The 16,632-nt window shown below is 37.8% G+C and overlaps 2 protein-coding genes across 3 annotated transcripts; both read right to left on the bottom strand.

The window, feature by feature from the left end:
- Positions 1–1,022: 1,022 nt before the first annotated feature.
- ptger3 (prostaglandin E receptor 3 (subtype EP3)) lies at positions 1,023–8,685 on the bottom strand. Its single transcript, XM_014971287.2, has 2 exons — positions 7,496–8,685; positions 1,023–2,047 (listed from the first exon to the last, which is right to left on the bottom strand). The coding sequence occupies exons 1-2, from the start codon at positions 8,438–8,440 to the stop codon at positions 1,721–1,723; spliced, it is 1,272 nt and encodes a 423-aa protein (XP_014826773.2). The 5' UTR covers positions 8,441–8,685; the 3' UTR covers positions 1,023–1,720.
- A 1,959-nt stretch (positions 8,686–10,644) lies between these two features.
- zranb2 (zinc finger, RAN-binding domain containing 2) lies at positions 10,645–15,965 on the bottom strand. 2 transcript variants are annotated; one of them, XM_014971290.2, is made up of 10 exons: positions 15,809–15,965; positions 15,212–15,264; positions 15,016–15,124; positions 14,843–14,925; positions 14,104–14,180; positions 13,801–13,950; positions 13,571–13,722; positions 13,109–13,168; positions 11,689–11,838; positions 10,645–11,472 (listed from the first exon to the last, which is right to left on the bottom strand). In XM_014971290.2, the coding sequence occupies exons 1-10, from the start codon at positions 15,862–15,864 to the stop codon at positions 11,415–11,417; spliced, it is 948 nt and encodes a 315-aa protein (XP_014826776.1). In that variant the 5' UTR covers positions 15,865–15,965; the 3' UTR covers positions 10,645–11,414. The 2 variants fall into 2 exon arrangements, with proteins under 2 accessions (XP_014826776.1, XP_014826774.2); XM_014971288.2 differs by having other exon boundaries at positions 10,645–11,838.
- Between the last annotated feature and the right edge of the window lie 667 nt (positions 15,966–16,632).

Genomic DNA, 16,632 nt, shown 5'->3' with positions numbered 1-16,632 from the left:
TGGCTGCATAGGAAGTGATCAAAGCCAACTGTGTCTCTCTTCTAAGTGGAGGATAGTTGTTTAGAGAGAATGCAATTTCTGGTAAGCTTTGTAGCATCAAACTGGCACATTACATACATCATAGGTAAACCTTTGCCACTGGGTAAAATTAAAAACCCCAACAGAGTTCAAGCAAGCAATTTGCCAACAACCAAGAACCCAGACCCTCAGTACGAAGCAAAGTGTAGAACAAGAGGCTGGTTTCTTACCAGGTTTGTGTTTTCATTCATTGTCTACATAGAATTCCCACAACAGAATCAGACCAATGCCACACAGAATCACATATAGCACTTTGGTATTTCTGCCTTTGACACCACAATAATTTAGTGTATAAATGCTTTACTTACTCCAATTTCAGTAACACAGGAAGGTCACTGCTGGTGCACCACCTCCAACCCCCTTTTTCAGGGTGAACAATCATTGTTCCTTGTGTTATCAATGTTAAAAGGTATGGTATATAAAAAAAAAATATATATATATATATATATATATATATATATATATATATATATATATATATATATATATATATATATAAGAAGGAACTTGTTTTAGGAGGTTTTAAGTTTTAAGCTCCTTTTATCTAGGCCCTCTTCGACCAAGCTGTTAGCTTTACACACAAACTTATGTACATTTGTACTTCATATCCACTGCAGGCAAGACCTTAATTAAAAATCCACATACATAAAACAATTTAAATATGACGAATATAATTTCAAGTGTTGTGATGGTCAGTTTTAAACATACTGTATACAGTGCACCTTCTTTGACGTATGTTATATAAAACAATAACATGTTATTAAGTGGCTGGTGAAAATACTGTACACTCTGCAACAAGTTGCAGACTGTACAGTTCCCTAACAAGCAGTTTTGTGCCATGATCTCATAATGTCAGTCACCGCAAGTATACACTCCATTCCCTAAGTCCTTGACACTTTATATCAGTTTCTTGGGTTTTTCAAACAAATACTGCAGAAGAAGGTCAACATGTGCAATGTATTTAATGTTCAGGATGAGACCTGCCAACAAAGCTTCACATTTATTAGTCCTGGCTGGTAGTCAAGAAGCGTGATGTGCAGGAAGGTATAAATTTGCAACAAGTGGAACCAGACAGATAACTTCATTAGGACAAAGTCTTACAGACACTAATAAATAACAGTATATTCAACCATAGGCTCCAGTTTAGAATATATGTTTTCTTTAAATATGATTTCTTCCTAAGCAAAATGGCCTGCATCACAGAAGAGAAAGCAAAGTTATTTACAACATATTTTCAGCACTTTTCTCATAGTCTTCTTCATTCAACAAAACTTACATTAGATAGTCTTGGAATCAACCCATTGCCTCAAATGAGTTATCAGTCAGCAGTAACCCTCATGCAGACATTGCATCTATCAAAAGTTTATATTAACCTTGGTCACAAGAAAGTTCTGATGGCTGCACAGCAGCCAGATTTAAGGGATGGCAGTCATGCAATTCACATGCTGGGTCGGTAGCCTTCAATGAAATGTGTTTTAAACAAAACATATGCCTGTATCTGTACAGGAGGCTCAGCTGCATCCCACTGCATAGTCCTTGTGTAGAAGGTTATGCACTTATTTGCTTTCCTTTTTTATTTATTTAGTTCTGAAAGCATTTTGACCAACAGGCCATAGGATGGTAATTATTGCCAAACGCTGATTTAGTTACTTGTTGCTTTACAAATGTTGTTGCCATGTTGGTTCTGTTTGTTGAGAGCATCCAGTGCTGTCTGGCTCTCCTTCTGATCTTCTGCGGAGCAGTTGGAGACGGCATTGGCCATGATGCAGAACTTTCGCAGGAGGATCTCTCTCAGGAGCAGGTAGACCCACGGGTCCAGGATTTGGTTGAGGGAGGCCAAACGTATTGCGGTCAGAAAGAAGTCACAGTCGAGATTTGAAGCTTTGCTTTGGACGGAAGTGGATGTTGTGTTTGTTGACTTACATTCTTGGGAGGATACTTGACTGTAGATCATCCTCAGCAGCAATAACTGAGGAGAAATATTGGGACATATTTTAGTATCTAGAAGCTGTGGAGGGGGAGAGGGATTGTTTGGGTAAACATTACCTTCAAAAAGCATGTTTTGGAAGGAAATCATGCATGAAATGTCTAACCTGATCGCTTTCCAATTGATACCTAACAAAGGAAAGGTTTGCAACTCTTACAGTCAGTGAATTCAGTTTTTTCTGCTAAGTGCTTTGGCTATTATTAATATCCCTGGTGTGGTTGACAATGCATGACCTCATAGCCCAGTGGCCAGACCCTCTCACAGGAATCTTAAGTGGATTACCCTGCTATACAAAACATGGCGGCAGCATCTGAAATGAATCCAAACAGATATTTTCTTTTTCTAAATCATGGAATGGAGATGTTGTTTGACTTTATAATTGGAAACCGTAATGACCCTAGGCTTTGTGGTCTGGGCTATGTGTTTTGTGGTGTGCCTGCCCCTTGTGTTTCTTCCCTGTGTAGGTCAATGTGATATAGAACCCAGAGTACAAAGGGCTGCCAGTTTCCTCTTTAAAGTCTGTCTTTCTCTCCACTCCTCCTGGCACGAGTGGTGCGGCATCATGCTCTGCTGATAGGCCTTCATCTGTTCCTCATGCACATTTGAGTTTATCTATACTTCCTCATTCCAACACTTGCACATGCACATCCACAACACACACAAACATCTGCATTACTCCACTGATTCTAACATTCATGTCACTTTGTAGTTTTTGGAAATATTGTGTGTGTTTTATAAATATTCCTTTTGTTCCTTTGACCCACTTTGGTCTCCCGTTGTTGCAATGACCCTGAGCGAGTCTTAACAGAAACAACAGAAAGTGTAAGATGTTCGACTGGACAGATGAGTGAAACAAAGAGCATACAGTGAGTTGCAAAAGTAACTGCACCCCTTTCACATTGTCATGTTACAAGCACAAGATGGTGCAGAATTATAAAGCGTAACGGAAATAAAGATTTGAAAAGTGTGCTGTGCACATGTATTCAGCCCTCCCAAGTCAACACTTTAACCCAGTTTTCCCTTTCACAACCGGAAGCCTGCACAGTAAATTTGGAAGTGTTTCATCAACTCCTACAGAGTTAAATTCAACACTTTGAAAGTGTTTATATTGGTCCACTCTGGATGGTGTAGAAGTTACACTTTTGTAAGTGTTATTTGTGATAGAGTTGAATCAACACTCACAGTAGTTGAAATCAAATACACTTCAGTGTTAATCTACCCAACACTAGTGTATATTGTCAAAAGTTAACACTATGGACGTGTTAATGTAACACAGGACGGTGTAAAGTATATATCAACATAGAAATCTGAGTTTTCAAATACTATTGGCAGGGTATGCTGTGGTGGCGCAGGGGTTCAGTACAACCCACATATGGAGGCTCTAGTTTTCAATGTGGCTGTTGTGGGTTCGCTTACCGGTCTTCCCCTTTTCTCATTACCCACTTTTCTTTGTCAATTTACTACCAAATAAAAGCCACTAGAGCAATTAAAACCTTTTTTTCCCCAGAAATTACTGGCCATCAATAATCTCCAAATTCATTTTAAGACATTAGATGCTACAAAAACACCAGCACCATTTGCAGAATATAATTTACTTTTATTTCAAAACATCAAACAGTACTGACAGCAATATACAACAAAGGTACATGGTATATGGTACTTTGCACTGAAGGTGAAGTGTGCTTTGAAAGTTCATTGGAAGCAGCCATGGATGGTCTTGTGATCACTGATGGTGAAGTGTCTTTGGTGCTGCTCTTGTTTTCGCCAACATGAAGGAGGAAGACTTCCAGCCTGGAAGGGAAAAACAAGAAATATAGCAGAAACATTAGGATAATAAATAAATATTTTAAAAAGTAGTGAGCAAAACTAATCAGACTCACCTGTGTATGTCACCATCATATTCATTCAAATTACTCTGCTCACCTGGTTTACAAGATAAAGCATAAAAAAGTCAGAACTAATTACTAAAGAAATTAGTCAGCTTATAGAAACATTTTGGACAGCATTAAAAGTCGTGCCAACCTGTCTGAAGAAATGTGTTAGAGCCATCATAACAGACTTCAGTCACGGGGCGTTTCTCGATTGATTTTTACCCAGACAGCAGATGGGCAAAACCCATGAGTGAAACGGTCACTGGGACTGACTAGTACAGGTGCTGGTCATAAAATTAGAATATTGTGATAAAGTTCATTATTTTCCATAATGTCATGATAAAAATTAAATTGTCATATATTTTAGATTCATTGCACACCAACTGAAATATTTCAGGTCTTTTATTGTTTTAATTTTGATGATTTTGGCAAACAGCTCATGAAAACCCAAAATCCCTGTCTCAAAAAATTAGAATATTATGAAAAGGTTCTCTGAACGAGCAATAAAAATAATCATCTGAATCAACAAAGTAACTCTAAACACCTGAAAAAGATTCCTGAGGCCTTTAAAAACTCCCAGCCTGGTTCATTACTCAAAACCGCAATCATGGGTCAGACTGCTGACCTGACTGCTGTCCAGAAGGCCATCACTGACATCCTCAAGCAAGAGGGTGAGAAACAGAAAGAAATTTCTGAACAAATCGGCTGTTTGCAGAGTGTTATATCAAGGCACCTCAGTGGGAAGTCAGTAGGAAGGAAAAAGTGTGGCAGAAAACGCTGCACAACGAGAAGAGGTGACCGGACCCTGAGGAAGATTGTGGAGAAGGGTCATAATATTCTAATTTTTTGAGACAGGGATTTTGGGTTTTCATGAGCTGTTTGCCAAAATCATCAAAATTAAAACAATAAAAGACCTGAAATATTTCAGTTGGTGTGCAATGAATCTAAAATATATGACACTTTAATTTTTATCATGACATTATGGAAAATAATGAACTTTATCACAATATTCTAATTTTATGACCAGCACCTGTATATATTGCATTGAGGGAACATAACTTTAACATATTAATTTCTCATATGTTAACATAAAGGCTCGTTTCCAAGTAGGCTTTAAGCTGCTACTTACAGGAATTGCTTCGAAGAACTCGACCTGGAATACAGCGTTCATAACAGACACGTGTGTTCATCTGCTACCGCTAGCAAACAACCGTATTGATTAAATAACATAAAAGTCAAGCAGTTCCCTATAAGTCCAACAGATGGCAGCAATGCGCCCCACAATTTACAGGACACACTTGGTTGAAGAAAAATCCACATATAAACCGGAAAATACAATAAATGAAAAAAAATGTAAATGCTCTCTGGTATTGTTCAGGGGGCCGGACCAAATGTGGAGGCGGGCCGTTGTTTGGGGACCCCTGATGTATATGAATCGATACTCTTGTGTAAACGGAAAAATAATGCCTCCATAAAATATAGTCACAAACATGATCATTTTAACATGGAACTTACCTTGTTATAATAAGCTCCAGACAAGACGCCATACTGCTGCCTCCGCTCCTCAGGCAAACATGTGACGCAGTAGCGGAACAAGACGGCGTCGGCCGGGGGCGGGGCTAATAACCGGGCCCAAATAATAAAGCTCATGATAATTTAACTTTACAACACGGACATGCCCACAACAGCGGAGCTAACAAGTTTCATCACCACAGAGAGCGACTATGTTATTTTGAAGTCCATCTGACATGAAGTACAACAAACCAAGAGAAGAACAGAAACATCAGGCTACTGGTCACTAATGATGAAACAACACAAATTCAAAACATGTTAACGTAATCCGTAGAAATGCTCTAGCTAGTTTGGCATTTGTTGCCAAGTAACTGATGATGACGTTGGTGACAAGCTTTACCCACAATGCACGTGGAGACAATAAGCACGATACATTTGTAGTTTTGTGTGTCATAAAGTTAAATATAAGAGCGAAAATAAAGCAAGTCATGTAGCACAACATTTTATTCAATATTTTACACTCACTATGTCACTAAAATCAGTCAGTCTGGTAAGGTTTTTAGCAACCATGAGTCAACAATGGGGAACCCTACTATATAACCTACTGGGGTGTCTTTCACAGTTTTCAACAGGTGAGGTTCCTCCTTTACAGTTCTCATCAGCTCTTATAAAGAAAATTTGGATTCCTGAAGTCATGTTCTGCCTCCCATCTGGGTCCCCTGTAGGTCCAGGCAAGGGACCTGCTGCAACCCCTATCCTATCTGTTGCTCCTTCCCTGATGTGATGCCACAAATATGTTACAATTGTGGGAGGAACTGTCTGATGTTGATTTCTAAATCAACACCAGACTGAGTGTTGAGTTAGACTGTTGGAGTTAATTTAGAAATCAACACTGGACTGGATTACTTTTTGTTTAACTCTTTGGAACTCCTTAGTGGGTGTTAGGGAGGGTTAGTTGTTGAATTAGCACTGTATTTTTAACATACAACACTTGCACTGGAAATCTGACACTTCTGAATTTACTGTGTGTGTCTCCACCATGTTACATGGTCTTCTTTGTAAAATAGCTTACATCAGTTGAACTTCAGTTTTCAAGTCATGTCTGATTCATTTTAAAACATTATTAAGCTTTGTTACACTTAGTAACTTAGGATAAGTTATTAAGCTGACCACTATTTAAACCTTTTGGTTTAAAGTCTGTTCTTCAGAAACATGAATCTCTGCTGGAGTTTCTCTCTGCAGCTCCTCCAGAGTTACAATGGGCCTTTTGGTTGTTTCTTCTGATTAATATATCACTTACTCTACAATTTAAGTGGATGGCAATGTCTTTGTAGCTTAGCAGTTGTGCCATAGTCTGTAATTTTAACTTAAATTGCATTAAGTTATGCTGCTCAATGAGATATTCAAAGGTAACTCTGCTTTAAACTTCATCCCTGAGCTGTCCACTGTGCTTATTGGTCTTTGCAATGCTGACTGTTCTCTAATGTTGCCCATTACAACTCCTCTGAGGCCTTTTCCAGATCAGCTGCATTTATATTCAGATTAAATTATATCAGCTGTAGGCTTTATTTAGGCCTGTTATTTGGAGTACATGTGGAGGTAAATGGATTTAGAGGCATCAGACTAAAAGAAGCCAAATAAACACAAGCAATACATCTCAGATTTTTATTTGCTATCAATTTCACTTATGCAGCACAGTTTGTTAATCTTTAACAGAAGATAAAATTCATGTTTGTTGTAGCTTAATAAAAATGTGAACAAGTCCAGAGGATATTAATACTTTTGGAAGGCTATGTGGGTTATGTGTTGGAGTCACAAGTCTGCTTTTGCTCCTTTAGCTGACCTGCAGAGAAATCTGAGCATCTCTAGAGATGCAAAGCTCTTAATCTGTTCCTAAAAGGCACTCCATCACATAAAAAAGAGCCAAGCGAAAATCTTTGGTTAATTTAACTAGGCATCAAGGGACTTTACTAAATAACAGGTTTTTTTTTTCTTTTTTTTAAAGGTTGTTAAAGCGAAGGCAGCAGTAGCCTGAAATAAAACCTACCAGCAGAGGAGACCAGCAAATAATCAGGACGCACATGATTCCTAAGAGCTGAATGACAGTCTCCGTGGTGAGACGCTCCCACTGCTTTGAAGACTGGGATGCACCAGTCTTTGTTTTACACCGGATGATCAAACCTCGGATAGTCATCACATTGCAGGATAGTGTCACAAATAGCGAGAAAATCCCAAGAACAGCGAAAGTGATGGCGAAAAACACATTGCCAGGAGCCTCGCTCTTCCCCGTGCTGATGAAGCACCAGGTGCCCGGCCACTGGTTCGTGTACTCCCCGATCCCCGTAATAGGTAGCAGAGAAAAGAGAAACCCAAGACACCATATGGCAGCCAGTGTCAGCTTTGTCATGCTCGTCTTCATGTGATTAGAGTACCAATGGGGGTTTGTTATCGCCATGGCCCTTTCTAAAGCCATGGCGCTGGCCAAAAAGAGAGAACACAGCCCGAAAGTTGTCATACAAACACCGAAGTATTTGCACAGCTTCCCGGTATTGTCAATTGCGCACCAGTTCAGATCAGCCAGGTAGACTGATATAACAACTGGACTCGTCAAAAGTTGTCCGAACAGATCTGTCAAAGCCAAAGATCCGATGAAAAGTAAGAAAGACTTTTTTCTTCTGTTTTCCTTTTTCCTGTATGATATGTACACCAGAATGAGAGCCAAAGAGTTGCCAACTACGCCAGTGACCATCATGGATATTGGAAATCCAACAGATACATTCCCACCGGCATTCGTCTTGTTTTCGCAAACTTGGATGGAAGCGTTGGTGCACCCTGTGTCTTTAGCAGTCATTTTTGCAGCCTCCGGGGTGACCACGGCAATTCTTGAGGGAACGAAAATCTTAAATACTGCGAGTATCTCGCCTGAATACGCCCAGCATCTTCTTGAGCTCCCCGCTTCTCTGAGTGAGGACAGTGCGTAAAGGCGCATCATGGCTTTACGCGCTGGAGGCGGGACTACTTATCGTCAAGGGCGAGCAGGGAGCTGACACTGCCAGTAAAAACGAATAAATAATTAATATGAGTTAAAGGAACTCTTTAAGTTCTGGCTATGGCTTTCTCGCGTTATTTTACGTTGCAAGTATATGCTCTAAGGACGAGAACAATTTGAAAATCTGAAAATCTTCCTCAGGATGAATCAAGAAAAAGGCACATTTTAGGGAACATTGTTTATGCTATGCATAATAAATGATTGCAGTCTCACATTCATCTCTATTCGAAGGCAATTAGAGAATTTAGCAAAAAATAAATAAATAAATAAATAAATATATATATATATATATATATATATATATATATATATATATATATATATATATATATACACACACACACACACACACACACACACACACACATATATATAAATATATATATATATTTTTTTTTCCTCTGTTTATTATCAAAATAAGGAGTATTTCAACATATGTCTCCAAATTGTTAATTTGTTTCACATATTTCAAATAGTGAGCACAATATCTTTATTACACATGGAATTTCAAGATCTAACTTCTGTCGTTTGATGATCATTGCTCACAGCTAATAAAAATCAAACAAAAAAAAGTTTATTAGAAAATTGGATTAGAAAGTAACAGAAATGTCATCCTTCTAAAATCATATCTGAACTGCATGAACTCACTACTTAGTGGGAGCTCCTTTTGCTTGAACCAAAGCGTCATTGATCCGCCTGTGGGAAGTGTTAAAAAGATCTGAATTAAACTATTCAAGAAATGTCGACTTATGTGCTCCAAAATCTCCAAGTAGATTCAGATGACCAAGAGATTTCTCAAAAGCATCACTGACTTGATGCTTCACCCTGGAGCAGCTTGCAGTCTCACTTTTCGCTCTTCCTCCGGACTAATTTCCCCCAAGGAATTTGCACAATTTAACACTAATCTGAAAACAGGATTTTGGACCACTCGGTTTTTCTGCTTGGCCCAAGATCCTTTTGAAAATGTCTCTCGATTCAAGAGTGGCTTAACACAAAGAACGCAGTAGTTCTAGTCCATACCCAGAACGGACGACTGCAGATACTGTCCACGCCTTGCAAATATCTTCCTTGTGTTACAAATCTCAGGGTTGTTATCCATTTTCTTTTTTCACTCAACTTTTCTATAAACAACCAACTCATCTAGCATTACTCACTGTCTGCTTTATTAAGCATAGTCTTCCACGATTGTAGACAGTAAGATGTCTGCACAGAAGTTAATTTTTTATTGGCGTTTAGTAAAATTCCGATTTTGAGAAACCAAAATTTGAGTCTGTCAACCGTAAGAACTTCAAACATTAGTGAAATAAACTGCTCAATTATTTTAATTTAGACGCATCACTTCGTGTCCCCCCCACCGAACCTTAACTTTTAATCACTTTATCAGTGAGCAGCGATCCCTTTCAACTCAGAGAAAACCTGCCACCTGTTGATCACACTGGGATCTGCAAGATCAGCTACCATGAAATCAGTATATTTTTATTGAATATACAATTTTAAGTCTAATTTTTAAAACGTTCAATGTATGGTAAATGGCCTGTACTTGTACAGCACTTCAAGTGAAGAGAACCCAAAAGTTTCACATTCGTTCAACTATTCGCATGCTGAATATATATTGCGCATAAAACTGATATCAGGATAAAAGATGGCTTTAACAGAGTAACCAAAACCTTATTAAAATAGTCACCTTTTTAAAAAAAATAAAAATGTATGAATCCAGTTGTGAATGTGTCCGTTTGAGCAGTGATTCCCCACCTTGGTTCTGAAGGCCTCTTTCTTGAATGTCTTTGTTGCTACATTAATTTCCACAGGACATGGTGGTATGCTTAAAAGCTAATGTAATCATCTACATCAGGAGAGCTGGAGTAAACAAGTCTACCCCATCTTCAATATAAAGTTTGTTACAACAAATGTTTAAACTATGCAAAGTCTGCTACATTAATACATTTTGCCCACATAACCTAGCAAAAACATTTGGCCCAATTAATCATTATGAAACTGGTTATAAAACAATATATTGACTTGCAACACCAATATAAAATTTCCAGGGTTAACCATATATTTAATTCAAAACCTAATGTTTTTTTTTCAATATTTTTCACAAAACACAGATTAAAAAGAATGTCATTAAATAAATACTATTATCAAGATTGAAGGTTGACAAGTTTTTATTTACATGTGTACATTTTAGTCATTTTACTCCTAAAAAGACTTTGATGTCACATTTTAATCACAACTTTTAGCAGTTTGTGCTACACTGAACTGGAGCAGAAAATTAAGAAGCATTTTCCCCCAGGTGGCAAAAGCAGGGTAATCATTTTGAACAAAGCCAAAATAATTGTGAAGGGAGACATAAGTACAGTTAAACCTCAACCCTAACCCAAAAATGTGAAATTTATTCAATTAAGACAATATCAAAAAGTATACTTACCTTGAAACCTCCCCACCCAAAAAAAAAACAAAAAAAAAAAAACACCCCATTCAAATTAAAGCTACATTTCAGCTACCCTAAACTGATGGTTAAGAAAATGGAAAAAAAAAAAATATATAACAAATTGCTCCAGTTCTTCCACACATGACCAGAACCAAATGCTCTAAAATATTTTAGGCAAAATTTATTTTAAAAGGGAGTACACCCTTTACACTTAATTTTTTTTTTCATTAGAACCAAACATTTTTTATTGGACATCAATAGTTACAAACACTCCAGATATGTGTTTTTTTTTGTTTTTTTTTTAAAAAGGGGAGCACATATGTGAAGACAGGGTGATTTCATGTTGCCTGTTTTGCTTGATGCTTAGAAGTAAGACTTTTGAGAGGTTATAACAATGAAGAGCATACTGAAGGTGTACGGTGGTTGTGTTTGCAACACGACATGCACTTCCACTAAACTTTACTGGCTTATGAGGCTGTAAGAAAGCTATTTCTTTTTAGAACTGGAGCCAGAGAGAGACGATCCAGACGAATGGCCACTGCGCCTGAAATCACACAAACATCGTGGGAAGAACGACAAGGTCAGCAGAGTCAGCCACTGGCGCATCATGTATACATGAAGCAAGGTAAACGGATGTTATAAAAAGCATTACACAATGGCAAAACGTGAGCATAAGCTTGTAAATCTGATCTCCCGTAAGCGATCCAACAGAGGTCTAATTATAATCAGTGCCATTGTGGTATTCCACAGAAACCCAAACCTTTCGGACGAATGTGATCTAGAGCGTCTTCGTTTTCGCCCTCCAGATGAAGACCTGGAGCGACTTCGCTTCTGTCCCCTCTCTGGTGAGGAGGACGGTGAGCGGGACCTCTTCTGGGGAGAGGAGCCCTTCCCAGACCTGGAGCTCGATCTTTTGGAGGAATACACCAAGCACTGAGGTCAGTAAAACCAAAACCGGTTCCCACAGGTGTGAGTATTTATCAGACTTCTCTGCTTCAAGAGCACATATGGTGCTTTACAGCAGTATTTATCCCCCTTCTTCACATTTTGTTGTGCTACAACCACAGGCCTCAGTGTGTTTTAATGGGATTTTAAACTGATAGACCAACCCAAAGAAAGATCTAAATGAAGTGAAAAAGAAGATGATTAATGGTTTTCAAAAAATGTATGCAAATGAAAATTTGAGAACTACAGCAAAGAATTCAATTCAGTACTTGGGAGGAGAAGCATGTTTTGCTTTTGGGGTACATCTCTACCAGCTTTTCTGGTAGTCTTAGTCTTGCTAAGAGACTTCTCTTAGCAAAATAACTCAACCTCAGTCAGATTGGATAGAAAATACATGTCAACACCAATTTTCAAGGTATTTACTTTGACTAAACAATCCTAAACACAAATCATCCTTTATCAAAACCATTTAGTCCTTTTTAAAATATATTTTTTGAAATCCAGTGTTGCTCTGGCAGTATGTTTAGGATTGTTGTGCTGATGAAAGGTGACCAGCCTCAGTCACAAATCTGCAGATTAACAAGATTTCTTCCAGAATTAGAAACCAGGTTTCTTATTCCTTGCCTGAGAATAGTTAACCCACAGCATCAAGCTACCACCGCATGTTCTCACTAACGCTTTATACTTTTTTGACAAACCATATTTTGCATATAGACCAGAAAATTCAAACTGCAAAACAGGAATTGTTTGAATTGGATTTTTTTTTTTTTTTTTTTTTTTGTGGAGAACACTATACTTTAGAGATTTTCATCTCACAAAATAGCAACAAAATACATTTAGTTTTGTAACACGAGAAACTGTGGTAAAGTTCAGGAGGTATAAATACTTTTGCAAGGCAAAGTGCTTAAAAATTAACATATTTGACCCAAGATGCCTTATTACTCACTGATAACATTTTCCTGAGGTAGCTTTACATTCAGGACTAATTTATCCTCTTAATATTAGTCTTGTGAGTCAAGTAGGCATCACTCTTGAGAGAGGTGTGATAAATACCCCACATGTTGATGTGGACATCTGGGCCACAGGAGTCATAAAAATCGATAAAACCAAACACCGTATATATAAGTTACAGTCTTGGGCTTGACTACATCAGTTGAAACAACAAAATCTTCTAGAAACTGCCCCACACATACGCTCTCTCTCTAAAGGGAGAGAGTGCATGTCACCTCATTCACCTGGAGTGAGATCTCGAACGAGATCCAGATCTGGAACTGGAAGTACTTCTAGAACGGGACCTGAAAGACAGACAAAACAACAAAACCTTTCCAATATTTTTTAAATACAGAACACAGTTGTACTTCAAAGTTGAATGTGACTTGATCTCATTTCAAAAACACTCAAGAAAAATAATAGCCCTCAAAATAGAGAAACAGAGTCCCCATAAATGTTAATTTCACATAAATGGTGCAGATAAATCTTCTAAAACTCCTAAAAGCCAGTCTGCTTTTAGACACAACAAAGAGAGCTGGCTATGAACATCAGGCATTTTGTTGCCGATGGGAAGGGGATGAGAGAAAAGGGGGAAACAACATATTGGCATTCTAAGAAATGTTCCGATACTGATCATTAAATCAAAAGGAAGATTGAGCTGATACTGACATTTTGCCTGGGGTTACCCTTGACCTGTACCCTTTTACCTGGACCTCGACCGAGAGGTGGAGCTAGAAGAGCGCGAGGTAGAGCGCGAGGAACCGGAGCGGCTGCCGCTCTTCTTGGCTGGCTTTTCGTCCTCATCACTGGCATTGAGGTCATACTTTGACAGATCCCCATCTTCGTCGTCCTCATCATCCTGTACATAAATGTCTTCATCAGAACTGCTAATCGCTCACTATGAGAGGTTATTAGGATACATGATCACTAATCTTACATCCAGTTTGTATTTTGACAGGTCACCATCATCGTCCTCCTCCTCCTCTTCTTCCTCATCTTCATCTTTTGGCACTTCTTTCTTTTCAGTTTCTTTTGCTGAACTTGAGCTGTTGCTCTTTCCACGATATTTTTTCTTTTTTCTACCAAACTACAGGGAAAATAAATAAATAAATAAATAATACATATATATATATATATATACACTCCATCAATGTTATTTTTTTAAATGAGGCTAGTAACTTATTAAAAAAAAAACAAAAAAAAACAACATGCTAATATCCAGGCTGAAGCCAGTACTCACCTCATCATATTCACCATCAGATTCCTCCCGTTCGATGTATTCCACATTTTCCCTTTCATTGAACCCTCCACCATAACCTGCCATTAAATTAACCAGAATGTGTAAATGAATGTTACTCAACACCAAAAAGACCTTGCAAAAATATTCAGAGGGACAATTTTTTTTTTTCACATTTTGTCACAATACAACCATATTATTGAATGCAAGCTATGGGGTTTTCTGTGACAAACCAGCTATATATATATATATATATATATATATATATATATATATATATATATATATTGAAGGAAACTGACAAATGTTTTTCTATGTTTGTGACAGGATTTGCTGTTCACATCTGCACCGAGATGGCACTCTACTTAAAATACAAAGAACGCGTTAAGATTTCAATTTCTAGATGCACAAAGCTCACAAAAGCATAACAAAAAACCCACAGCTATAATTAAGGCAAAATGTAACTACACTGAGTATTGATACAGGGGAGTGTGACACAAATGCATGCATTTCTTTTAATATTTTATTAGTAAAAATAAAGATCGAAAAACTATGTATCACTTTTCTTCCATTTCAAAATTATGAGCCATTTTGCATCCAATCACTTTAAATCTCAATAAAGATTCAGATCTCAATAGAGGCTTGATGCCTGTTGTTGTACTGTGACAAGGCGTCAAAGCTGAATATTTCTGCAAAAGACTTTACAAAAATAGCGACAAATTTCTATAAATTAAAGCAGGACCTGTTCTTTCTTCCAGCTTGGCATACTTAGGAGTGTTGCACATGTTGCACTCTGATCTCCTAGCCCAGTTCACATTGCCACATCTTTAAGCAAAGGAGAAAACAAAACAGTTTATTTGGCAATGGATGTAGAAGTACATTTATAACACAAAAATGTTCATGTTATGCTCATACGTTTTACACTGCCAATCATTTGCACTGAAGAGGCCTCTGCTCTTCTCAGCCAGAGTTTTGCCAATTTCTGTTCCTCCTGCTTTCATCATCTTGGCCTCTGTGGTTTTCTCTGTTGACACAAACATCAGCTTTATTAAAATACACTTCTTAAACAAAAACGAAATAAATTAACTGTTGCAGCAGAGTAAAACGTCACCTCTGCCACATCTGTTGCAACTCGTTCTTCTAGCGAAGTTCACATTACCACATCTGGGGGGGAAAAAAGGAAGAAATACATAATCCATGCATGAGCACGCCAAGCAACAGGACAGGATCATTCATGTCTTCGTGCAGGCTAAGCTAGCAGTCTTAGTTTAGAAACATTGGGCCAAAAGGTCTAGCTCTGACATCTGCACCCGTCTGTCATGTTTAAACTGAGCTTAGTGGAAACATGATACTCCCGAGTAAGCATGAAAACTGTTGATATACGGTAACAATGTAAACATCGCATACAACGGTACACGAATACCTTTCTACCCACGCAAGCTAACAGCTAATATGCTAATTAGATAGCCCGCGCCGATCAGCAACATCTACAAATAAAACCACCCTGTAGACTAGTTGAACATTCAGCTGATTTACTGTGCCTACAATGTTCAAAGTTATCATGAAAGAAGTGATAAGTAACAATTTTGTTTCATTTTCCAGCGTTAGCATGAGCTACATGCTAGTAGGCCCGCGCCACGCTGCTAAACCAATTCAAACCTCCTGATAAAAGTAAGACTCCAAAGCGTTTTTTAATCGCAAGCCTTACTTTTTATCGGGACAAATCCAGTCCCCGTCGCTGACACGAAAACTCTTCCCCGACATTTCTGTGCCTTTTGGCTCAGTAAAGTGTGCAGAGATCACGGAAGGTTCATGCGGCGGTAGCAGCGGTTAGCTTGAGTCAACGCCTCCCTCTACTGATGCCTTCATATGTCCTATAACAACTCGTAAAACTCACATTGCACTTCTTGTGGCTCGAAAAAAACAACATCATTGTTGCTACATTTTTGCAAGACAAACAACCTTGTGTAATTTTATAAGGGCTATTGTTGAAAATATAATTTAAGGTCTTGAATGGAGCATACATATTCTCTAACCAGCATGGCCAAAACACTGTGAGTGTAATATTTCCGAAAACACGTAAATATAACATTCACAAAGAGCAGATCGTCATTAAAAGAAACCATTTAACACGAAAGGTTTTATTTTCTATTTTTAATTTTATTTATGTATTACAATGATGCTTCATAGTTTGTATACTTAATCAGTAATTTATAAACCATATAAAATACGTAAAAAATATCAATATTAGAATAATGATCTTAAGACTGGACATTTGTTTAGTTAGTATGTATGCCTTTCAATAGACACAGACATGTTTTCTAGTGTTGAGTTTATAGGTTTTCCAAAGCTTGTAGATGGTAAATTACAACGAAATATCAAGCTTGGCAATAAATCAGCGAATCGCCTGCTTTCAGAAGCCATTTAAAATTATGAATTAGTATTTTTTTTCCCGAAGTAATAATTTCTGTTCATGCACAACTATATATTTGTACAAATTGTACTTTTATTTTTTGTTTGCAGGTAGCTCAA

The sequence above is a fragment of the Poecilia mexicana genome, unplaced genomic scaffold (genome assembly GCF_051168715.1).
Source record: "Poecilia mexicana isolate PSO_F unplaced genomic scaffold, ASM5116871v1 scaffold_4, whole genome shotgun sequence".
Classification (NCBI taxonomy): Eukaryota; Metazoa; Chordata; class Actinopteri; order Cyprinodontiformes; family Poeciliidae; genus Poecilia; species Poecilia mexicana.
This window is presented reverse-complemented; position numbering and strand designations above follow the sequence as displayed.